The following is a 25,154-nucleotide window of genomic DNA, read 5'->3' as shown; positions in this document are numbered from 1 at the left end:
ATTTCTGTAACTGCACCATCATGCTATTTTGTGTATGACAGTTAGCTTAAGAATATAAATTGTATTGTAGGTTGATTTACCCACAGTAAAGTGATCATTTATTTCACATTAACACCAAGCCTCTGTCATTCATCATCCACACTTTTTATAAAAAAGGAGCGGAGCGCAGCACAAATACCAATTTATACTATTTATTTATTATGACTTATGACTATGTTTACATTTTTCCTGACCACTTATCTTATTTAAATGTATGAAACAGCCTATACCAGCGGTTCTCAAACTGTGGGTCCTTACCCCAAAGTGGGTCCCGACCTTTTTTAGCATGGGGTCGCGACTCCTTGTTGCTGACCATCAGGCTGATGACTTTTCTAAGTCATCATGTCTGTTACTTCAGACTCCTCAGATCAGAGTGTGCCTCCACAATGCAGCCATGTATGTGCTGTCTGGTGACTACACATGTGATATGATGACCTTCTGCAGTAACTTGCTGGGGTCCCCTGGCCTATACTATAAACCATCTGTACTGTTAAATATTAACACTGTATTCCATACAGTATCCAGTGTAAAAAAAGGATAAATTTTCTAGGCTGTTACCGCTCCCCCAAACTCTCATACTTAATACAATGTGCTGCAGGGTGGGAGATTTTGGATTACATTTGGAAACCCCCCTCTAAAACTCCTGCGTTTGCCACTGACCTTTATTCCCAAATTTGCATGCTTCCTATTTTGCATGCACAGTAAGTGCAAATGTTTATTTCACCCCTGGTGCAGTGAGGACTCTTTCAGCAGTGTGCGGGCTGAGGTGGTTATACCACCATGTTCATCTGCCTAGCTGCGGAAACCATATAAAGATATCGGAAGGCTGCATTGCCAAGCTGCTGTTACCGTAAATTGAGAGTTACAGTACTCTCTACACAACATACAGTACACATAAAAATACAAACAGGTGTAACTGCACTAAGGCGTATTTACATATACAGTAGTATTTCAACATAGGTTTAAAAAAAAAACATTTAATAAAAGGTAAAGTCTTAAAATAAACAGTAGGTGAATATTTCTATAACTATGTATTTTACCACTTCACCTTTATTAAATATGTTTTTTACCTACTGTATATTAGAATGAAATGCTTTAGCACCTTAGCGCAGTGCCACCTGTTTGTATTTTTATGTCATCTGCCCAGATCTTTGTTACCAGTACATGTGGACTGGCAGCAGCATGACAAACAGTCTAATAGCCGACTGCTTAGGAAATTGAGAGGTAAATTAATGGCAATTAATATTTACATGGCACAGAGTCAGATCCACCTTATACAAACAGAGCAGGAAAGATGCATGTTGCTGTAGGGAAGGGGTTTTGGCTGTGATTACCTTTCCTATAAACATGTTACTGCAGGAGGCAAAGTATATCTGAGCTTAGAACAGTGCTGGTATAATCACAGTCATTTTGCATTTCTGTGTACTGTGCCAGGCATGGTTAAATTAAAACCTTTTGTGTAGGTTGGGCACTGGGATACACATTGTTTTGGACAGTTAAAAATAACTAATTACTTGGTAAAAACTAGTCAACTATACTGTTAGAAATCACTAGCTAAGCCTGTTCGAAGCAAAAGCTTTGAAAGCTTGTCTGCTGCCTTGTGATTGCCTCTGTGTTTCTGTATGTGTGAAAGAGATGTAGTCTCACTTGCTGCCAGCAGATAGCAGTGTTTCGGTTACACACGGACATTAGACACACACACACATATATATCCATAATCCAAGTGCTCCAGCACTTGCCTGTGGCTGTAGGTTTGGGCTGAGGACGGGGCTAATACCCCGAAATGTCACCAAATATATTTTACATGCAATTTATGACGGTCTCCTGAGTGCTGATTTATCCTTATGGATTTGGATTTCTACATGTTTGTTTTTTTCTGGCACCGGGGGCATGACGCTGTGCCGGCAAACTTTGGATCGAGTGCTGGAGCACTTGGATTGTATATATATATATATATATATATATATATATATGTATAGATGCATGAAAAGCGTCACTCCAGGGCTTTTAAATACGTCTAAATTTATTGTGTCGTTAAATTTAAATTAATACGTGTTTAAATTACACGTATTTAAAAGCCTTGGAGTGACGCTTTTCATGCATCTCTACATCGGTATACCTGAGCACAGGTTTACAGGAGCAGGCACCCAGGCAGGCTGATTGACCCTGTTTCTGGAGACAGTAAGTGCCGGCCCACCGTAGTGTGTATATATATATATATATAGATATATATATCTATATATATATATATATCTATATATATATATATATCTATATATATCTATATATATAGATATATATATATATACAATCAGGTAGAAGTATAGCGGCACTGGAAGACTTTTCAAATTTCTTTATTGCTGACGTGCAAACATACACAATGTCCCGACGTTTCGGGGATCAACCGTCCCCTTCTTCAAGGTGTGTGAAGAAGGGGACGGTTGATCCCCGAAACGTCGGGACATTGTGTATGTTTGCACGTCAGCAATAAAGAAATTTGAAAAGTCTTCCAGTGCCGCTATACTTCTACCTGATTGTATCCATATTCCAATAGAAGGCACGGAAGCAGCTGCAGTACTAGCAGGAGTGCCGGACCGTCTACAAGTATATATATATATATATATACATACACACACACACACACAGATGTAGCAGGCTATATATTTGCCAGTGGGCGGCTACCGTCAGGGGCACGCGCATGAGACGCTTGCGTGCCCCATGGCTACGGAGCCTGCCAGGGGTCCCCGCTGCCTCCCCCGCTGGTCCCCCTTGCCGCCCCGATCCCACCCCCCCCCCCCCAACTGGGCAGCCTCTCCCTGAAGCGGAGACAGGCAGGGAGACGCTATCAAGCTGCCGTGATACTCGCCGGTGAAAGGGATCTGGCGGGCGCCGGCCAAAGATGTAGCCTGCTACATCTGTGTGTAGATATGTATATATATATATATATATATACATACATACATACACACACACACACACACACATACACAGTATATATAAGATATGCACATTGTTTAAAAAAATAAGCAAAAACACATGTTACCAGTGTATTTAGTATACATGGAAATTAATGAGTCACTTAAATACAAGTTGTGTTACCTTTTGCATATACACTTGTTGCCAGTCAATGCCTTTAAAGAATGGATGCTCTTTTACTTCTTGTGCACTAAAAAGAAAAAAGAGACTTAAGGCACGCAAAGGGTACTAGTAACACTGCAACTACTGTGTGGCCAGGTGTGCTAAGGTTTACTCCTTAGGGGTGTATTCACTGTTGGTCGTTAGGTCCATTCTGTCTAAAACAGCATATTTTACGCCTGAAAAAAAAGTCTAGATGAATTGTAGTATTCACTATCATTTTTTCTAGACAGTCTAAAGCATTTCACCTGTCAACTCTTTTCGTTTGCCTCGCCTGTCTAAATAATACCCCTTTTACACCAAAAACCCTGGTCGGACCCTGGTCTTTGAATGCTGGAGTATCCAGGGTCTGACCCTGCTTTATACCCCATTTACACAGCACTTTGACCTGGGTCGGACCTGGGTCTGCACCATTTACACTGAACCTGGGTCAGCCCTGCCTTAAATAATATTTTATATATATATTTATAGAAAAATATATATATATATATAGAAATATATATATATATAGAAATATATAATATATAGAAATATTATATTATATATATATATATATATATATATATATATATATATATATATATAATCAGGGCTGACCCAGGTTAAGTGTTTTTTTTTTTTTTTTTTTAAGGTGCTGGGGGTGCCGGAGGGTACCTGTCCTGCCTGCTGTGCTTGGTGTACCTGGGGGTACCGGGGTGCTGGGGGGTGCAAGGGGTGCTGAAGGTACCTGTCCTGTCTGCGGTCGGATCTCAGCGGAGAAGATGATGTGCGCCGTTGCTGTACCACCCCCCCCCCCCCCCCCCCCTCCCCGGCAGACGGTCCCTGCGGCGTGCGGCGTATGGAGTGTCAGTGGCGGGGGTCCCTCTGGCGCATGGGAACTAGTACTAGTTCCTATGCGCTGGAGGGACCGCCGATACTGACACTCCATACGCCGCAGGGACCGGCTGCCGGATGGGGGGGGGGGGGAGTGATACAGCAGCGGCGCACATCATCTTCTCCGCTGAGATCCGACCGCAGGCAGGACAGGTACCCCCAGCACCCCTAGCACCCCCGTACCCCCAGCACAGCAGGCTGACAGGTACCCCCCTCTCCTCAGCAGCCGCAGGGACCCCCCTCCTCCCGCAGCAGCTGGGAACATCTTCCCCAGCGCTGCACGCTGTGGACCCGCTGCGGGTGCCTGCACCCGCAGCGGGACCATTTACACCGACATTTACACGGGTCCTATCCGTGTTCTACCCAGGTCAGGACCTGGGTAGAGGACCCGTGTAAATGGAAACGGATACCCCCCATTTACACCGCCGCGGATCCGGGTCTGACCCGCCGCTGACCCGGATTTTTCGGCGGTGTAAAAGGGGTATGAGTCATTTGGACTTTTTGTTTCACTTTGTCTAAACTCAGCCATGTTAATCTGATTTAGCCTATTCAGTGTCTGATTGTCTAAATGGATTCTACAGTTTTCAGGCAGGCTTTAGACAAAATGAACTAGACAATTTCTTCTGTCGGGACTGCTCTACAAAACATAAAATATTATTTTATTTATGTCGTTTTTTAAATGAATCAATGTAATTTATTGTCATTTTGCTTATAAATAAATTTTGTATGTTTATTATTGCCTATATAAATATATTTAGATTTTTTTCATAATTTTTTTTTTTACTCTCCCCATGTAGCATTGTGTTTTACCAGCATGCAGTGTTGTACCCATGTGATACCTATGCGTATTCGTATTTTCTGGATTTACGATCCTGAAAATCGTATTCGCATTCATGGCACATTCTTATTCGTATTTCCGAATGTATACACCATTGAAAGAATACGAATAGGAATCACCATTTAAAAGAGTGGTGATTCCTAATACGGCCGGTAATTAGCGGGATACGGCTGCTAATTGCTGGCCAAATATGCCTGGAAAATACACTTCATTTTCCAGGCGTATTTGGCTTTAGCCTGCACGAATCAGTCAGATCCGTGCAGGCTGCAGTGTAAAAAAAAGAGAGAAAAATTAATAAATAATTTTAAAAAATGGCGTGGGGTCCCCCCCACGGGCATAACCAGCCCCAGGCTCACAGAGCCGGTTCTGGTTTTAAAAAAATCAGGGACCAAATTAAATAGGGTTCCCCGTATTTTTTAAAACCAGCATCAGGGCAAAGGGCCGGTCCTGGTTCCCAAAATACGGGGGACAAAATGAATAGGGGTCCCCCGTATTTTAAGAACCAGCACCAGGCCCAACCAACCAGCAGGGTAATGCCACAGCCGGGGGACACTTATTATACAAGGTCACGCGGCCGAAGCATTAAACTACTGACCGGTCAGCCTGAGCAGGGGTCCTGGAGAAGTGGGGACCCCCCCCAATGAAGGGGTCCCCCCCCTCCAGAACTTACCTGCCCAGGCTGAAGCCTGGTGCTGTCCCCGGTGCCCCTGGGCTGTGGGCACCGGGCTGATGTGTAAAAAAATAGAAAGAACCATTGGGTTCTGCTGTGGAACTATGAGTCCCAGCAAGCTTGGTCCGCATACTGGGACTTGGAGAACCACAAGTCCCAGCATGCGGCCCATTAATGGGCTTGCTGGGACTCTTCGTTCCACAGCAGAACCAATAGTTAAAAAAAAACACAAAGAAACTTGAAAAATAAAAAACTTTAATGCACACAGAGCCCATTCATTCAAATACTTACCTATCTTGATAGTAGTTCAGTCCCCTTGTCCAGTAGAAATCCAGTATGGGTACCTGTGGAGGGAAACCATACTCACCTGGGTCCTCTGGCATAAATCAAAACTTCTTCGTTGCAAAGTAGGCATCCACGGCACTTTGCAAGATAAAAAAAAACGCAGTACTTGATCCCGGCATGGACTGAGGAGAGCCGGAGGATGTCTGTGTACATCCTGCGGCTCCTCACCCCGAATTGTGCTATTGTCCACCTATCGGCCAATCAGAAGTCGCACGGCCGCTAGGCGGCCAATAGCGCTATTTGGCAGCAGGAGGGCGGCAGGAGGGTGCCAGAGGGTGAAGGAGGGTGAACGCGGGTGCCGGTGGACAGCAGGCAGGTGAAGGAGCATCAGGGGGGTGAAGGAGCGTGCTGTAGTGCAGCAGGCGGGTGAAGGAGGGCAGCAGGCGGGTGAAGGAGGGTGCCTGTGGGCATCAGGGGGGTGAAGGAGCGTGTTGTAGTGCAGCAGGCGGGTGAAGGAGGGCAGCAGGTGGGTGAAGGAGGGTCCCTGTGGGCATCAGGGGGGTGAAGGCAGTTAACTCCCCTGCATTTACATGAACGAAGCAGGGGAGTTTGAAGAAAAAGATAAAGTTTTACACTCACCCAGCATGCAGGCGAATTGGACATAGCCCCTTTTGCCTCATAGGTGTTTTAACGCCTGGAGGCGTTCCGCCCTGTATTCATTGTGAATACACTAATTGGTGAAAAGCTGAAACCAAATACGCCTGTCTAGCTGATGTAAAAGCTAGAACAGGCAGAACTACATCAGCTAACGACGGACCCTGAATATGCCCCTTAGTAGCAGAAACGTATGTGAAATATTTACGGGTGACATTGAATGAACCATGTTATGTTAACGTGTGTAAAAAGAATGGAAGCCTTGAGCTTTATCATCTGAGGGTATTCAATTCCAGTCCTCTTTCCACCACAAACACCTGTTAAATGAACATGTCAATGGAGCTTTAACACGGTTGAAAAGTTCATAAATGCAGTGTTGCCGGCTGACTTGGGGGCTAATTAAATTGCCCTTGGATTAGCCCAAGGTAAATTACCATGGGAAATTGAAGCCCCCTTAGCTTCCCTTATGCAGAACAGCCAATGTAATGTCTTAGCAAATACACATCACAATAAAGATTTGGCAAGTTTTGCATGCTATTCAAAACACACACACACACATATATATATATACACACACACATACATACATACATACATACATACATACATACATACATACATACATAGAATAGTTTTTTGTTTTTTTATTAAAGAGTGGAAGAACACTTCTATATGGATGAAGGTGCTAGCACAAGCTGTGCATCATACAAGACAGGCTTTATCTGAGTGACTTGTTCTCTCAAACACCATGAGAACCATTCACCTTCATCCCTTTTACAATTGTAATGATACAACTTTACATACATACATAATCCAACCAGAATTATTACCCCCAATGTGCACACAGAACCTTGCATTATACATCACATGGAGTATATAATACAAACCTGCAGCCCTGGCAGCCAAGCCTCTTGCTCACATCTCTCTGGAGAAGACCTTCTAACAGGGACTTCAGCTCTGGAGTAAATGAATCTGGCAGCTCCACATTCTTGACATGTTTAATAAAAGAAAAAGTTAAATCATATACACTTACTGAAAATCAGGAAAAAGTCCAGAAACGCACATGAAAAGCTTCTCTTAAAAGCTTTTATCAGCCAACACTCACTGACAAGAGAGTCATCTGCTACTTTACATACTTATATTTTGAACAAACATGGGTCCTTTTCCTTTTGGGAGGTCTAGTAAAATCTTACCATGGTGAGCGTCATCCTGTCAATCTCATGTTTATCTTTGGTTTTATGCTGCCTGAACGGGCTGTGTCTGTAGATAAGAGAGACAAAAACACATTAGTTTGGGAAAAAGGATATCCTGTAACCATATTATCAAATATACAGCTATTAACCATACTACACCAGCATATATCTCTTTAATTATCTTAAAATATCTCCCATCTCGACAACTCCGCTCTGCACAAGATCTGCGTCTGACTTCTGCACGGATCACTAGCTCCCATTCACTATTACAGGACTTTCATCAGACTGCCCCCACCCTATGGAATGCCCTTCCACGGACAATAAGACTCTCTAATAGCCTCTAAACTTTCAAGCGTTCCCTAAAAACTCACCTCTTCAGGCAAGCCTATCATATTTAAGTTCCACACGCATTACCCTCTGAGGCACGCTATGCATTATATAGCTTCCCTTCTGGACTTACAACTTTTTGGTACTACTGGTGCCTGTCCTTGTGTTTCCCCCTTATGTTCCTATAGACTGTAAAGGCCCATACACACTGGGCGACTGAGCTGAAAGCCGCTCAAAACAGCATGTTTGAGCGGCTTTCAGCTTAAAGCCCAGTGTGTATGGCTTAGCGGTGAGCACTGTTGCGTGCTCCCGCATCATAAAAAAGCAAAAAACAACTCCATCGCCGAATAGTTTTCTTTTTTTTTCCCCCAAAGTGACCACAGCAGAGACTATTGGAGCAGTCTTTATAGCAAATTCTATAGGGGCAAGACTTGTTAGGTGGCAGTTTAGGATGCATCTAGGGTGAGTTGTGCCTGCAATAATAAAGCTGGAGAGAAGGGTGTAAAATGATTTTTAATAAAACCAAATAGATATCCAGGCTACTCGCAGGGGGTACCACACTAAAATGTACATTTCAGGTCACATTGGATAAAACCATGACATCACAGTATACTTTCTATGTTGTTATAATTATCTTTGAATCTTGTATTGGTACAAAATTAAGAAATCCCATCAGATTATGACAAAATCATTTATTGGGAAATACTAGGCAAGATCATAAAGACCAACATATTAGACAACATACAGCAGGCAATAAGTGCAATGGGCCTATGAAAGAGGGAAATGCAAAACAAATAGGAGGCTAAAATATCAAATACTGATCTGGTACAATAAGTCAAGACACGATATACTACTGTGAGAATTACTTTAATATATATATATAGTTAACAAGAACAATTAAAAATAATCCACATCAATTAGTTTAGAGCCCTTATTAGTATAACACACTGGGCGGTATTCAATGTGAATACCTGCGAGGTGCAGCGAATCCTTTTTAGGATTCGCTGCACATTCGCCACGTTCCGGAGCCAGCGGGCTCCGGTATTCAACGTGTCAGGGGCTCACTGCCCCTGACAGGCGAATATGAGCTCCTGCGGCGAATGCCGCAGGGAGCCTGAGGAGGGTGCCAGGCAGAGAGATGGAAGTCTCTCTGCCTGCCCCTGAACGTTTGTGGGGGGCAGGTGGGCTCCCCGGGTGCCAGGCAGCACAGGCTGCCCCCCGGGGGTGCCAGCAGGGAAGCGTATATTTACTACACACGATCGTAACGATCGAGTGCAGTGAATATATGAATATGTAATGAGCGGCTCGGCTCCGGCGCCCCCTGCTGGCTGCTGTGTAAAAAAAATAATAATAAAAAAAATATATTTTTTTTTTAAATTAAATATATTCATGTGCTTACAGCACATGAATAAAAATAGCATGCCCCTCCTCAGAATAAAATTCCTGATTTTTAGACACCAAATGTAAAAAACAAAACACTTTATTTTAAAAGTTTACATTCCACTTCTCCATAAAAAGATAGCGATTGCTACTCGGTGAATCATGGCGAAAAAAACCTTCAAATGTATTCGCCATGTGGTCATTGAATAGGGTGATTCACCGTTTTTGTCAAAAATTCGCCAAACAGCACAAATTCGCCATAAAAACATGGCGAATCAGGCTCATTGAATACCGCCCACTGAATAAATAAGTCAAGTGCTAATAGTAGAAGTCATATAAGAGCCCAAAAAGGGATAAAATATGAGCCAGGCAATTCAGTAAAGTGCTGCTTGACGGGGCCAATATAAGAGTGTCAATGGAGAAATTCCCCTATGGAACAATTACCAGCGTGGGCTTTCACTTCAGGAATTAGTGCAGAAATGATGGGGAAAATTTACTAAGATGGGAGTTCTATTTCACATGGGATATGGTTATGGGCAACCAATCAGCATCTGTTTCTTATTTATTTAGCACCCGCTAGTAGATAATAGAAAGGATCTGATTGGTTGCTCATAGCAAGATCCCATGTGAAACAGAACTCCCATCTTAGAAAATTTTCACAATATCTTTAGGAGAAAAATCACCTAGGCAAAGCTGTCTGTATAATAATAATAATAATAATAATAATAGTAGTAGTAGTAATAATGAGTATATGAGCTGGGTACACACTACATGATGTGTACTCAGCCGACATATTCTGGGTACAGATCAGAACGACCTAATGAAGAATGGAAAGATCACTGTTCCGTCCTTCATTAGCATAGAAAAGTTTGCATGCAATACGACCAAGTTGGCCGCGTAGCAACATCGCATGCAACGATTGGTCATTCCGATTCAGCTGGAAATATATTGGGCCGATATCGTCTCAGCATGTACCTGGCTTTACAGGATAGCAGGCTGATAAAGTGAAATCAATAAGACATGGGATGTAAATTTTGACTACAAGGTGACAAATGATTAAGATAAAATAACCATGTGATTATTTCTTTTGAAGTAATAATAATAACACCTTTGACTCCTAGTTATATCGCACAAAAAATATTTTTATATTCTCTCCTTGTTCACACTTTCCATTTTCTGCACTAGATGGCAGTCTATACTTTCTATTGTAGCTTGCTACGAAGGACATCATGCAAGGTCAGTAAATTGGTGAAAACCAAATTCAATTTCTTTCAAGAAATATGGGCATATTTAAAGAAAAGCTGATCCCTGGAGAACTGTCACAACTGAAGAAAATAAACATTTCTCAATCTCCCAGCATTGCAGACTACTGTAATTCTCATATCAAAGAGTAAGCGTAAACACTACTCAAGCATTTATTATGTAGGGGTAAGTGGGAAAACATGGTTTCAAAGTTTGTTGCATTATTTGATTAGCAAAATACAGCGCAGTGTTCAGGGTCTCAGGGCTCAGGAATATTAGCAGCTTCTTGGGAAAATGAAAGGCAGTTTATGGATTCACCTCTCAAAATGGCTGCTTCCACAGTATGAAAATGATTGTTGAAAAAGGAAAAAACTTGCCCATCATAAAAGGGTACAATACAATTTATAAGAACAGTAGTTTTAAATTTACATGTAGAAGTAGATTTAGCTGCTTTGGTCTAAAATAAAAGTGACTATCTCACCCAATTTTTATGGGTGCCCTAAATTTATTAAATATAGCTAAGTGTGCTTGATTTTTGTACTTGATAGTTTCACTAGTTCAGCTAGATTGAGAGATGAGAGACATTGTTGCATTTTTTGTTTCGTTCTTACAAAGCCTTTGATAATTGATTGTTTTACTGCATAAAGGCCCATACACACTGGGGACTTTGAGCTGAAAGACGCTCAAAACAGCAGGTTTGAGTGGCTTTCAGCTCAAAGCCACCCAGTGTGTATAACGCGGTGATGCGCGCTCCCGCATCATCGCCAGGAAAACCACTGTACATGAGCATAGCTGCGCTATGCATAGCCCCCCACCCCCCCTGCTGACCACGCCGGGCAGGGGGAAAGCCGCTCAGTGTGTATGCACTGAACGGCTTTCCCCCCAACTCATCGCTGTCCATACGCGCTGGGCATAATCGCCCAGTGTGTATGGACCTTAAGAGTCTTGTCACTAGGAATTTTCAAAAATAACAGCACTGTTATTCCCTGTTTAGAATAAAGACAGGTGGCAGTACCTGAGGTGAGGTGGTAGCTGCAGTTCGTAAGCAGAGAGCTGCCGGCCATTGCCAACTTTTGGCAGGACATCAGCCTTATAATCACGGTCAAGGAGAGGCTGCTACTTCAAACCCCAAGAACTGTGAATGCAGCTTGGAAGAGGTCGAGGAGAGAGGACAGAGGAACCTGTTACAGGGGATTGGGGAGAAGTGAGGACAGAGGGACCTGACAGGGGAGCTAGGAGAAGTGAGGACAGAGGGACCTGACAGGGGAGCGGGGATGGATGGAAGAGCCATGCTTCATCACGGTGCCGGCACCACTTGGTGTCGCACAGCATCAGCCAGCAGCAGGATAGCAAAAGCAGGGAAAGCGCCTCTCTAGTCCAGCGCCTCCCTGCTTTGCATCCTCTGCTGAGTGGGTAGCACTGGCCCTGACTGAACATAAAGGAAGAGATCAAGGTGTAGATTTATAAAATTTTAAAATAAATACCTGGTGGTGGCCAGAATATTCTATATCATTTCTCTATTGCATCCTAGAAAATAATAGAATATGGGCTACAGCACAATTTTTACTTTTTAGAAGCTCTGATAAAGCTAACCCCAAGACTATCAGCCAGGGACAAATACATTTCCATTAGGAAATAAAAATCTCAGAGCACACCTAGGGCCTGATTCAGACATGGTCGTTAGGCAGCATATATTCACAGCCTAGCAAACAGGTAAACGCTGCCCCGCCTCCCGAATACCCACACTAGCATGTGAGGGGATGTGTACGCAAACACATCCTCTCGCATGCGGCGCAAGGAGGAAAAAATGTATTGATGGTTGCTCACCATCGAATGATTTCTCCTGCCTTCGCCAACAAAACTTTTCCAGCGCCCGCTATTTGCCGAATTTCGGGCGGGCCCTGACTTCATGTGATATCAGTTACCTGCCCCAAGAAGGCATAGACACGCCCATAAAATGCTGGACATCCCATGCCCACCCCTCTTGGAGCGAACAGCCTGGTGAGTGTGAAACTTGGCAAAGCCATTTACTCCTGGAGTTTGCACGCGTGCCTATTTGCACATGCACAAACCCCGACCATAGGGGACGGGACAAATTCGGCATGTCATGAGGGGGTCTGAATCAGCCCCCTAATGCAGACTTTGCGAGTTGGATGCATGAACTCCAGAAATGTGCTCAAACCTCCTAAAATGCAGGTTTCAGAGTTGAACATTTTCCCCATATGCATCAAGCTCTGGTAACTAAACATGCTGGCATGCTGCCAGCAATAGACGGTGCAATGGTTCGCACGGATGGTGTAATGGTTAGCATTACTGCCTCACAGAGCTGAGGTCATGGGTTCGATCCCCACCATGGCCCTGTGCGGAGTTTGTATATTCTCCCCATACTTGCGTGGCTTTACTCCGGGTACTCCGTTTCCTCCCACAATCCAAAAATATACTGGTGGGTTATTTGCCTTCCAACAAAATTAACCCTAGAATGTCTATGTGAATGTGTACATGTGGTAGGGAATATAAGTAAATTGGTGAAAACCAAATTCCTAATATATTGCCTAATTGCCTAATAGTAGCTACCACAGTATTCATAATCTATTAATACCAATATATATACAGATGTAGCACCTCTCAGCCAGCCCAGGGAATCGCCCGATTCCCTGAGCTGGAGATCGCATCTGATGGGAATGTGCGAGCGTCTCACACGCACGCGTATAGCCCTTCATTCAGTGGCAGATGGCGGAAACCCTGCTTGTCTTCGTTTCAGGGAGACGGGAAGGGTGGGGAGCAGTAGCAGAAGGCGGGAATTGTTAGAACGGGGCGCGCGAGCATCTCGTGCGCACGCTCACGCAAGCTGATGAACGGCGACGGATGGCAATAATGAGTGCTGCTCCATCTGTACACATTGGAGGCTCCTAAACATGAATGTGTGTGTGTGTGTAAATGTTAATAGACAGAAATTCTATCAAATGTTCAGTGATTACGGTGGATCTTTCATGAAGCGTAATGCTGAGACACTTTAATGCTGGGGCAGCCAACTCCAGTCCTCAAGAGCTACCAACAGTTAATGTTTTCCAGGTCTCCTCACAGAATCACAAGTGAAGTATTTAGCGCCACCTGTGGATCTTTTAAAATGTTGTCAGTCAGTAATGAGTGCACCTGTGTATCTGTGAGGTGAGCTAGAAACCATGAACTGTTAAGTAGCTCTCGAGGACTGGAGGTGACTACCCCTGCTTTAATGAAATAATATACACCCTTAACCTCTATATGCTTCTGACCCAGTTACCATGATTCAAATCTGTTCTAATTTAGGCTGCAACAGGGCAGTTTATATGAGATTAACTATTGTTTCAACAATCAAAGTGTATCATTAGTTTTTTTTTAAAAACAGTAAAATACAAAAACATACAAAAGCCATAGGGCCAGATGCACTATGCTTCAAACGTGATAAAATGGAGAGTGATAGCCAATCAGCTCCTGCCTGCCATGTCACAGATTGTGTTTTAAAAATGTCAGACAGGAGCTGATTGGTTGCTTGTTTATCACTCTCCATTTTGTCACTTTTGAAGCTTAGTGCATCTGGCCCATATACTGTACATAAACTTTTCAGGCCGTCCTCAATTGATTGAGTAAGCTACCAGTTCCACTATAAATAATACTACAAGCATAAATATATTTCTATACATATCTTATATATTCTGTAATAGTTTGCAGCATATATGAAAAAAAAACAGTATGTGACTAGCACAGCCAACTGCTGCAAGGAAGTCCTGCCCTTTTGGACACACTCCCTGTGGGTGCTCAGCCGTGAACGGCAATGCATTTGCTCAGTTGCTGTCTGAGGTTACTGTGGCAATCATATGTTCATTCAATTCAGGTGGAAAGCTTTGTTAAAGCAAACAAGCAAAAGCTGTGTTAAAGCCATCCCCACCTGATATTTCATGCACAATATTGCTGAAATAGCCTTTTTAATAGAGAGTCTGAGTGGTTTCCAGTGGATGCAGTGGGATGTAGTGATTAACAAAATGGATTACTAGAATTCTATAAATCAGGAATGTATTTTTTATAATGTTCCACCTAGGGTCTGTAGAGGAATGTCTATGAAAGCATAACTTAGGTTGGGTACACACCTATAGATATACAGTATCAGCAGATCAATTAGGCAATTAGGTATAAATCTCTAGACCAGGCCTTAGCCAACCTGTGCCTCTCCAGCTGTTGTGAAACTACACATCCCAGCATAAAAGAGGAAATGTGCCAGCGCTCGATGATGGCACTCACATGGTTAATCGGCCAAGGAAAGGTGAAGGCAAAAGCAAACAGTTAGAGTTGGAAATATATGGCTCAGCACGTTTCCCCGGATGCTATACTCCGGCTTCCTCAGAAGCATTTGCTCCCGAGGAAGCATAGCCAGGGCCGGCGCTACCCACTCAGCAGCTCCTGCAAAGCAGGGAGGCGCCATGCTGAAAAGGCGCCATCTCCCTCCCTGCTCTGCTAAAGCTGTCACTGTCACTGCCTCCTGCACGCCGCCCGCAGTGCCTGTCTGACAGCGGGCGGCAGTATGGAGAGGCTGAGCAGCTCCCTGCAACGCGCACACACTGTCCTCCTCCTGTGACCTGCCCCCTCTTCCTCACGGACACTTGCGCTGAGGCATGTAGCGCTGTCTGTGAATGCCTGGATGACATGTCATGTCCGGATCTGCCCCCTACCCATTGGTCCCTGCGCCTGTCAGCTGTCAATCAAATGTCGAACAGGCAGCAGCGCCGCCTCCCCTTCCTTCCCTCTTCTCAGTGTGCTGTGCCAGTGCCGCTGCCAGTCCTCAACACTCCGCCCCCTCTATCTCCTCCCCTCTTCTTCCTCTTCTCCTTCTCTCCCATCAGTCACGAGTGCTTCACATACTTTTTGTACTGCTTTCGGATCGCATCGCACACACATTGCATGCATGCAGTGCGATGCAACATTTTGCGGACACAGCACTAAGATGGTGTATGCATACATGTTCATGCACCCGAGATCCTCCATAGGATCGCATGTTGCATACACTCCCACAATCGGTCTGCAGCTAGTTGCATTGGAAATGTGAAAGGGCGCAAAATGTATGGTTTGCAGGAGGGCGCCGGACACCCTAGCACCGGCCCTGAGCATAGCATCCAACGAAACTCGTTGAGCCATATATTTCCAACTCCAACTGTTTGCTTTTGCCTTCACCTTTCCTTGGCTGATTAACCTGTGAGTTCCATCATCCATCACCACAACTGGACTTTGCATATGGGACGTATTGCTTTTGTTCTTAATTAACCAGCTTACAAGAGGGACATACCATATTTCCAGGACTTTTTTAAATTTCTACAAAAATCTCACTAAAGGACTTGTGGGAGACACGCTTCACAAACGTGGGAGTTCTAACATCACCTCCAAAAATCCCATCAGCCATTACATCATTAAAGATTGGTAATATACATTCAAGCATACACAGTTAGAAAGTATTATAATTATACCTTAATACGCAGCAAACACAGTTTTAGTTTATTGTGAAATCAGATTGCATCTGTAATTCTTAATGATCTGTTCTGTCGGTTCAAGTTCTAATGTGATGCCATTTTGTTTTGGAATCACATAACAAAGCAGGATTAGTCTTTTGTGACACCTGTCAACAAAGTCTAGTAACCATTCCCTGTCTTTTATGGTGAAGTTACTTTAACAACAGATAAAAATACAATGGCGTTGTATGGGAAGGCAAAAGTGCATGAGTTCTGAGTTTCATTATTGAAGCATCTCAAAATTCCTTCAAAGCTAGGTCTTGTTGCACATGGTCCAACAAGGAATTGTTTTCAACACATGTGGTATAAAAATCTCAACAACAGAGTGGCACCAACATTTGGCAAAATGTAAGTGATGTCAGTTAGCTCAGACTATTAACTTAATAATGCATTTCCAATTGTTCCACTTTACCATTTTTGTTTTTATGGTCAATAAGGCCATTAAGAGTAAACAGGAAGTAGTGCTGCCCTATCTATCTCAAAACAGTTACATTTCAAAAACCTCATCTCCCCCAATCTTTAAACCCCTGTCACTTCACCACTTTCAACTCCCTCCTCTATCCACTCCTTGGTTACCTCCCCTCCTCACTCTCTGCTCTTGACTTGACACCTACTTCATATATAAAATTTACTTTGTAAGACATAGAAACATAGAAATTGATGGCAGATAAGAACCACTTGGCCCATCTAGTCTGCCCCTTTTTAAACATGTTGCCTATATGCGTATACTAGGAATTTGTTTTCGTTTTGCTGTGCCAGGTGGGTAACAAGTAAACAGCATACAGTATAAACACCATGTTAGATTATGTGAAAAGGTTTATGGTGCGACTAGACAGTGAGGTGTTCATGAGTTCACGTGTCAACAGGTGAACTGCTTGAGGAAAGAAAGTTTTTAGGCTTCTGGTGGACCTGGTGGGAATAGCCCTGTAGCGTCTGCCTGATGGCAGCAGGTTAAACAAGCCATGGCCAGGATGTAGTTGGTCCTTGACTATCTTCATTGCCCGCTTTTTTGCTCTGGACAGGTACAGGTCCTGAACAGAGGGAAGCTTTGTCCCGATTATCTTCTCCGCAGTTCTGACTACCTTTTGAAGTCTGCATTTGTCTCTCTCACTGGTGGAGCCATACCAGGCCAGTATTGAGGAGCACAGTACAAACTCCCCAACTGCGGCGTAGAAGAGGAGCAGAAGCTTCTGTGGGATGTTGAACTTTCTCAGTTGCCTAAGGAAGAATAGCCTCTGCTGCGCTTTTCCAACAATAGTAGAAGTGTTGGGCCCCCATTTAAGGTCCCGGGAGATTGTGGTTCCTAGGAACTTGAAGGAGGCCACTAGCAACATCACACTGTCAGCAATTGTTAGTGGAGGAACACCAACTGCCTTCTTCCTAAAGTCCACTACCATCTCAACGGTTTTGGCCTTCATCCTGAGGGCCTGTGGCATGCAAAGCAAAATCCCTTATAAGTTCAGGCATCGAAGCATCAACATGTCGCTTCTAAACTAATAGGCCATGGCGAATCTATTAGCAATGGTAAATGGCCGCTGCCAATATTTAAATGGACATCGATAACTTGTAATCTATGAAATTACAAAAGTACTGTTAATAGAACATTGATATGCTGTTGGTCATCAATTTAGTTGCTAGAATTTATTTTTTTATGATCCAAACGGCTTTGTACATAACGACCCACAAAAAGCTGTGCTGTGAGTATATAACCGAACATACCTACATCAACAGATGTTAGAAATTCAATGCACTCAATACAAATGGTAAAATCTCTTCTCTTCTGCACATTTCATTGTGCATTATATCACACTAGAGATACATCTTATGCATAATGTGCTTTGTTCGTTCCATATTATGATTTATATCTTCTTGCCGACGAACATGCCATTTTAAGCAACATAATTATGTTTATATTGATATATAACAGAGCTATTCTTTCCAAATGAACTTAGCGTACAAATTTTAACCCAGGCAGCTATTATTTTTCCAAGACAATATATTTCCAAGTAGGGAGATTTTGTCTGAGTGCTATGGAGAGCTGGTTCCTGTAATGTGCGGACAGTCCCTTTTACATGACAGCTGACTACCAATGAAACGATCAGCTCAGTGCAATTTATGGCTAGAAAGGTATTTCGATATTGATGTATCTTGTGTTCACTGTTTAGTCACTGAATATTGTAAAATACTGTATTACATCCACAATGTTCAGCTTTCTGGCCATATCTGTGGTTACTTAAGTGCCTGCAAGCTGAAGTACTGACTGAAGTGAACTGAGTAAATCAAGATATAGGGGTTTATTTAAGAACCTGGCGCTTCTGATTGTATTTATGCATGATATTTAAAAGGCCAATGCTTTTACATAGCTAGGTCTAGCAAATAAAAGCATTGCACTTTTAAATATAGAGCATAAACACGTTCAGATACACCGGGTGTTACAACCCAACACTTTTAAATAAACCTATATTATTTTTTGGAAAATTAATCCAAGAAAGTATGTTTTCAAGCTGCTGTACAGCTTTGTTAAAAGGTTTACAATAAAAAAAAAAAAAAAAGGTATTCAATGCTCCCAATTCACCATTTTTTCTGGCATATAGGGCTGTTTTCACTCCTTGCGGTAAATCTTTTTCACTGAAAATCTGATTCACCTTATTCAATGTTCACCGAAAGCGAACAGTGAATGTCGGCCAGTGCTTTGTTTCATGCTCGCTGCAAATCTCTGGTGTATTTTAATGGGGTTTTCACTGGGATTCACTGAGAGTGTATTCAATTCTAGGATGGAGAACTGCTTTCAGCATGATTTTCTTTTTTTTGGTGTCAAAAAATCTGAATTTTGTGTCTGTGAAGGGACATGCTATTTTTACACATTCACCAGTAGGGGGCAGGGAGCCGCTCATTAAATATTCACTTCACACTGGTCCTACTCATCACATATGCATGAGCGGGACCAGTGTAGCGGGCTCCCTACCAGTGTGCCCTGCCAGCTCTCCCAGGGGGTGGTGAGCCAGCTTCTGCTGCCTGTGTCCCTGTGAGCCCTCCCCCCCCCCACACACATTCCAGTGCAGGCAGGGAGGCTGCCTGCCGCCGTCCCCCGGCTCCCTGCAGTGAACCACCATCAGGGGCAGCGAGCCCCTGCGGCATTGAATAGGGTGACAGAGAATGCTCCAGCCCTCCAGAACCCTGCGAATGTGCAGCAAATCCTAAACAGGATTCGCTGCACATAGCGTCATTTATCATTACCCATGTGTTCAACCAACATTTCTAAAACTTAAATTTCTTGCTTAGTTTTGGGCCTGATCCAGGCCCCAACCCTAGTGCTGCTACAAGTGCAAAGTACAGATCGACAGTCTGCAGCCATTTGGGATCATCGCTCGGCATCTCCTTGACGTTTGTGGCGTGGGCAATGTATGACAGGCTGTGAGGCATACATTGCCTGTTAAGCTACTCTAGTCACTTCACCAGCCCCGGGGCTAGCTTTGTGTTATTCTCAAAGCAGGGACAACGCTAACAGTGCTGCTGGCTCTGGGCTGCGCTTACGATCTTGCGATAATAGTGAGATCTCCCGCATGCCCAGTTAGCCGCCCTAAGGGTGCTTGCGCAGTACGGAGCAGGTTGTGATCAGGAGAGCCGAAAAGAACATAACGGCTCTCCTTATCCATTGAAGGGGGATTAATACATCAGGGAGATAAGTGTACCTGTTTCTTTATGTCAATGCAGGAGAAGCGGGACCCGCTAATTACAAAACAATAACTGTATCGTAATACATCTACCCCACTGTCTACAATCACTGAAGAAAGTCACATTGGTATGTTAGCCAACACTGACAGAATATTGTAAGATCTTGTTAAGCATGGTTGCCTACTCCCGTGAAGCTCATTTTTTGCAGGACCCCTTCAACGCCGCAAGGATAGGCTTATCTCCTGGAACCTGCCCTCACCCTAGTGAAGCATGAATGATTGAGAGATCATCACGGGCATTTGAGGGTCCTAGGGAGGAAATTGGGCTAAAATTATGTGATTCAGTCATTTTAGCTCTGCTCCCCCCACAGCACTTTTCAAAACTGGGGGCAGGGCTTGATCATGTCATAAGTCTGCCCAAGAAAATTAAATGTATTTTGCTTCTACTGGAAAGGAAGAGCTCTAAAGTAGATAAGAATGTTGTTAAGGCAAGAAATTACTGTATACATTAGTTTGGCACAAGGCATAAACAAATAAACTTTCCTTACCCTCTTAGAAGTTTGAAGAGCATGCATCCTAGCGAAAACCAGTCAGCACTACTGTCATATGCAGTGCCCTTCTGCAACACCTCTGGAGCCATGTACCCATGTGTTCCTCTGAAATTTACAAGAAAAAAAGAGAAAAATTAAATGCTTCATTGTACGGAATTTTATTTATTAATTTTCAAGTACTCTCCTCCTCACTGCAACAACAGCTTGCTCCTATTTCTGCATTCACCACTCCTGAGATGGCGGTATCACACCTAAACATAACTCTCAAACAGCCCTGGATGAAGTGGCTCCAGTTACCCACCACACTCCCCGTAGGCCTAGAAGCCAATTGTGGCACTCTAAATTAACGAGACACCTACAAAATCTCTCATGCAAAGTTGAGCGTAAATGGCGTAAATCTCACAGTCCAATGGATTTCTTTACATATAAGACTATCTACCAGTCCTATAGTTTTGCCCTGGAAACTGCCAAACAAACATATTTCCAAACTCTTATTTCTGCTCAAGTTTCTAACCCAAAACGTATTTTTAATACATTTAATTCCCTTCTCAACTCTCCCTCACCCAAAGCACCAGCCACTATCCATGTACAAGATCTGCTTCCTACTTCAGGGATAAGATTGACAACATCAGAGATGAATTGGTATCCTCCAACTCAGTTGGTGATCTGCTCAATTCCATACCTGAGCCCTCTGACGCATTTACTTCATTTGATCCCACAAATGAAGATGAAGTATCTGCTCTACTCTCTTCCTCCCACTCTACTACCTCTCCTCTTGACCCTATACCATGGGTCTTCAAACTGTGGCCCTCCAGATGTTGTGAAACTACAAATCCCAGCATGCCCTGCCACAGTTTTGCTATAAGCGAGTGTTAAAACTGTGGCAAGGCATCCTGGGATTTGTAGTTTCACAACATCTGGAGGGCCACAGTTTGAGGTGCCATGCCCTATACTCTCACAAATAAGTAAATCTCTGTCTCCTGTGCTCATCCCAATCTTAACTAAAATCTGTAACCTCTCTTTCTCTACTGGTGTCTTTCCTTCATTGTTCAAACACGCAGTTATTACTCCGATTTTGAAAAAAGAAAATTCTGACCCAAGCTCTCTCTCAAACTACTGTCCCATCTCTCAACTTCCGTGCATATCCTACCTATCTAACCGCTCCTTTAGTGTTTGTTTCTCTGTTTCTACCTCCTCTTCGCTACCTCTTTCAGTTGGAGTACCTCAGGGTTCAGTTTTAGGTCCTCTGCTTTTCTCAATCTATACCTCATCTCTTGGCAAACTAATTAGCTCTTTTGGATTTCAGTATCATCTGTATGCAGATGATATTCAGCTCTATCTATCCTCCCCTGACCTGTCCCCATCTATATTGATACTGTTAATAAATAAATAAATAGTATATGTGTGTGTGTATCATTAAATCCCACAAAAAATGGCATTATATACAATTGTTCTAGTCGTTAGTGAGATCACATTCTCCTCACTTTGAGAATTTAAAAAACTTAAACATACTGTACAACACTGAAGCAGATAACATTCAGACAAACATACCAATAGGTCGAAGTTTAGAACAGATAAAAGAGAACCTACTCATTTTTATCCTTAATAAAAGACACAGAAGGGTACAAAGTCTGTATAATGTGCGGAAACATGGCACAGTAGATATTGTATGTCATGAGCATGCCCAAACACACAGCAGGCTGACCCTGCCTAATAAAAGGGGAGAACAACTTAATATAACTGATATATATAATTGCCAGGGGCCCTTTCCCAGGCAGAAACAGCTAAACCGTTCATGAACAGCAAATGTATTAAGTGGTGCTTGTATCTTGGTGTGCTTAAGCCAGAAAGTAAGCAACTAGTGAGCGAAATCTCAACAAAAAGACCTAATGAAGTGGTAATCAATATGTGGCTGGTGGAAGGCCACAAAATAGAATACCTGTGATATAAAGAAACGTTTGGCCTGTACATGGTAGCTACAGACATCTTCAGCATCTTCTGGTGACTATGATGAAGACCACAAGAAGACTTCTGCTTCCAGGTGATTTGGCAGTTATTCATCTGAGGACCTGTTCACTGGGGCCTGATTCAGAGCTGGACACCGTTACAGTACATGGCTTACATCCCATGGACAATATTCAATTGTTTTACCCCTTCTCGTGCCTGTGCTCACCATCTGGCCACTATCCAATCAACATAATTTAAGCGAACTACCACCGGGGGTGTTGAGCAGTTGTGAGAAAAGTCAGCCGTTTGAGCGTTCAAATGGGAATTATTGCATCACAAACAGAGAGCACAAACATTGCATCACAAACATAGAGAGCACTATATGCGCAATTAAAAAGATCAATTGAATATTGACCCACAATCACTCCTCTCTTTCATGGGAGATTGTTCGCAATATAACAAACCCCCCAAGGATCCAAATCCAGATGCTAAATTACCGTCTGGTGCACACCACACCACCGAAACTTGCTCCAGCTTTGTGATTTTCTGTCTATAGTTTGCAAAGTGAGCAATTAAGAACAAGCAGGCCAGCCATAATACAGATTATAGGGGTTATTCAAATTCAATCGGTCCCCTGTGCGTTTGTGACTGTGCAGGCGCATAGGTTTTTACGCACATGTGCAGCCACTGTGGGCGAGCGCCCACAGCACTCGCACACAGAAGTTCGGGCAATGGGCGTGGAGGGTCGTGGGATGGTGGGCTGGGCAAATTGCATATGGGAACGCATAGCATTTCCCTGGGCATTCCCATGCAAATTGCATGACATAGAAGTGTCTGAGATCTGCGAGCGACGAAGAAATCATTCAATGGTCACTGACCTTCGAATGATTTCTCCCCGCACCCAAAGCTGCGAATGGATGATTACGCAAATGTATGCAGGGTTCGGTGGGGTCACTTTGGGGGACTCGCAAGGCTATGAAATTAAATGAACCCTAAAACTGAGCTCAAATCTTAGACACAAAAATCTGAATTTAATTTAAAAAAGAACAACAACAACAACTATCAAAAATAAAAATGTAGAAGAAACTGTAGGGTATGATCTGTGTAAAAAAAAAAACGGGATTAAAACAGAGTACTAAGGGCGAGATGTACTAAGCCCTGAAAAGTGATAAAATGGAGAGCTATCAACTAATCAGCTCCAACCTGTCATTTTTCAAACACAGCCTGTTATATGGCAGGTAGGAGCGGATTGGCTAGACATTTATCACTCTCTATTTTATCACTTTTGAAGCTTAGTACATCTGGCCCAAACAGTCTTATGCCTGTCGACCACTATTGGTCGACAGGCAAAAGGTGTAAAATGACAAATGGTTTTCATGATTTCATTCTGAGAACATGTTCACACTTTACGATTCAAGTTGACTATAATTGGTATTGGAAAAGTGTGGCGAGCGAAGACACCAAAAAATTACTTATTTTGATCTTTTGCTTATTAGAAACCTTTGTCCATGTCGACCTTTTCAACAATTGGTGGTCCACCTAATGATCCACACTCAACTACATAATGGTGTATTATTGTTTTTTATTTTTCTTGTATATATAATTTTTTATGGTAGTTTATCACTAGGTGGCGCTAGTTGTAATGTGGGCTTAATACTGCCTGACAGCCGATTGACAATAATAGTAGTAAACTAAATATCATTTAAGACTGTGCCCATTGAGAGGGCACAGGGATTATATCACCTTCGTGTAACACTATTAATGTAGCCTATTTAAAAAAGTGTCCTGTTTAACATAGGAGAACTGCTCTTGAAGGCGGAGCCCCAGTGGATAGCATACTTCCGGGTAATGCGTCCCACAGGGCGGAAGTGACGCTGTTATGACGTACTTCCGGAGCCTGACCCGCACGCCGGAGACTGAGGTACTAGCACAACACCGGCATGGCGTGGCTGGCGAGATAAGGTGCGCAATGACATAAAATAACTGGACAGGTATGTGTCTGCTCTAATGTTTATAAGATATGAGGATCTTATGGTTGAGACTGGACTGTGTATCCGTTTTCTGTAAGCAGCTTGGAGGTGTGTCTTGGAGGCTGTTTGGTTGTTATAAGGGCTCACATGGCAACTGGAGAGTTATGCACTTAAGGAGGAGATAGTGGGGGCCTTGAAAAATGTCTGGGGGCAAACTGAAATGTTGGCCAATGGCCCACTGTCATGCACATTGCACTTTAAATATGGATATGATTTGATGGATTAAAGAATTGCTTTTTAAGCAATTAGGTGGTGTCTCAAGACACCAATTATATTGCCACCATCAAGCAAGCACGGGCTTGCTTGTTGGTGACGATATAGGTGGTGTCTTGAGAAAGGCCTCCTGAAGTGCAGTCGAAACATCGACACATGACCTGACAACTGTCGCTGTGACCCATGTGAGATAATAAATACTTTTAAGCTAATTCTAAAGAAGTCCTGGTGAGTGAGTTTGTGAAATACCTGCTGTTTGTGTGTATATATATATATATCTTGTGGTGGGTGATCCTACATGGGATACATTCACCAGCTGTAAGGCACCGCTATATGTTTACTCCTTTTTTGGAAAAAGACTCCACTGGATTGCAGGACCAGATTGGGAGTCATACAAGTGTGTGGGTACACACCAGGATATCCCTGAATTTCAAAACGGAATAGTAGTTAATTTACTACACCATGTTGGAGCAGGAGAGTGACATCAGTCTGGTGGCAACCCAGAGGGGTGATGTGTTCAGTTTTTCGCAAGCAGAAATTGATGCAATACTAGCCCAAGAAGCTGCAGA

The 25,154-nt window shown here is 43.2% G+C and overlaps 1 protein-coding gene across 4 annotated transcripts in view; it reads right to left on the bottom strand.

The window, feature by feature from the left end:
* Positions 1–25,154, bottom strand: part of GRK3 (G protein-coupled receptor kinase 3) — a 316,600-nt gene that overhangs the window by 23,836 nt on the left and 267,610 nt on the right. For 2 of the 4 annotated variants that reach the window (XM_083146472.1, XM_083146479.1), the window contains exons 13-16: positions 20,393–20,500; positions 7,688–7,754; positions 7,382–7,488; positions 3,139–3,205 (exon numbers count right to left, since the gene is read on the bottom strand). In XM_083146472.1, coding sequence (XP_083002598.1) covers positions 3,139–3,205; positions 7,382–7,488; positions 7,688–7,754; positions 20,393–20,500 — 349 coding nt within the window. The remainder of the gene's footprint in view (positions 1–3,138; positions 3,206–7,381; positions 7,489–7,687; positions 7,755–20,392; positions 20,501–25,154) is intronic. The other 2 variants (XM_083146488.1, XM_083146499.1) reach the window with 1 other exon arrangement.

The sequence above is a fragment of the Crinia signifera genome, chromosome 1 (genome assembly GCF_055691185.1).
Source record: "Crinia signifera chromosome 1, ASM5569118v1, whole genome shotgun sequence".
In the NCBI taxonomy this organism is placed as follows: domain Eukaryota; kingdom Metazoa; phylum Chordata; class Amphibia; order Anura; family Myobatrachidae; genus Crinia; species Crinia signifera.
This window is presented reverse-complemented; position numbering and strand designations above follow the sequence as displayed.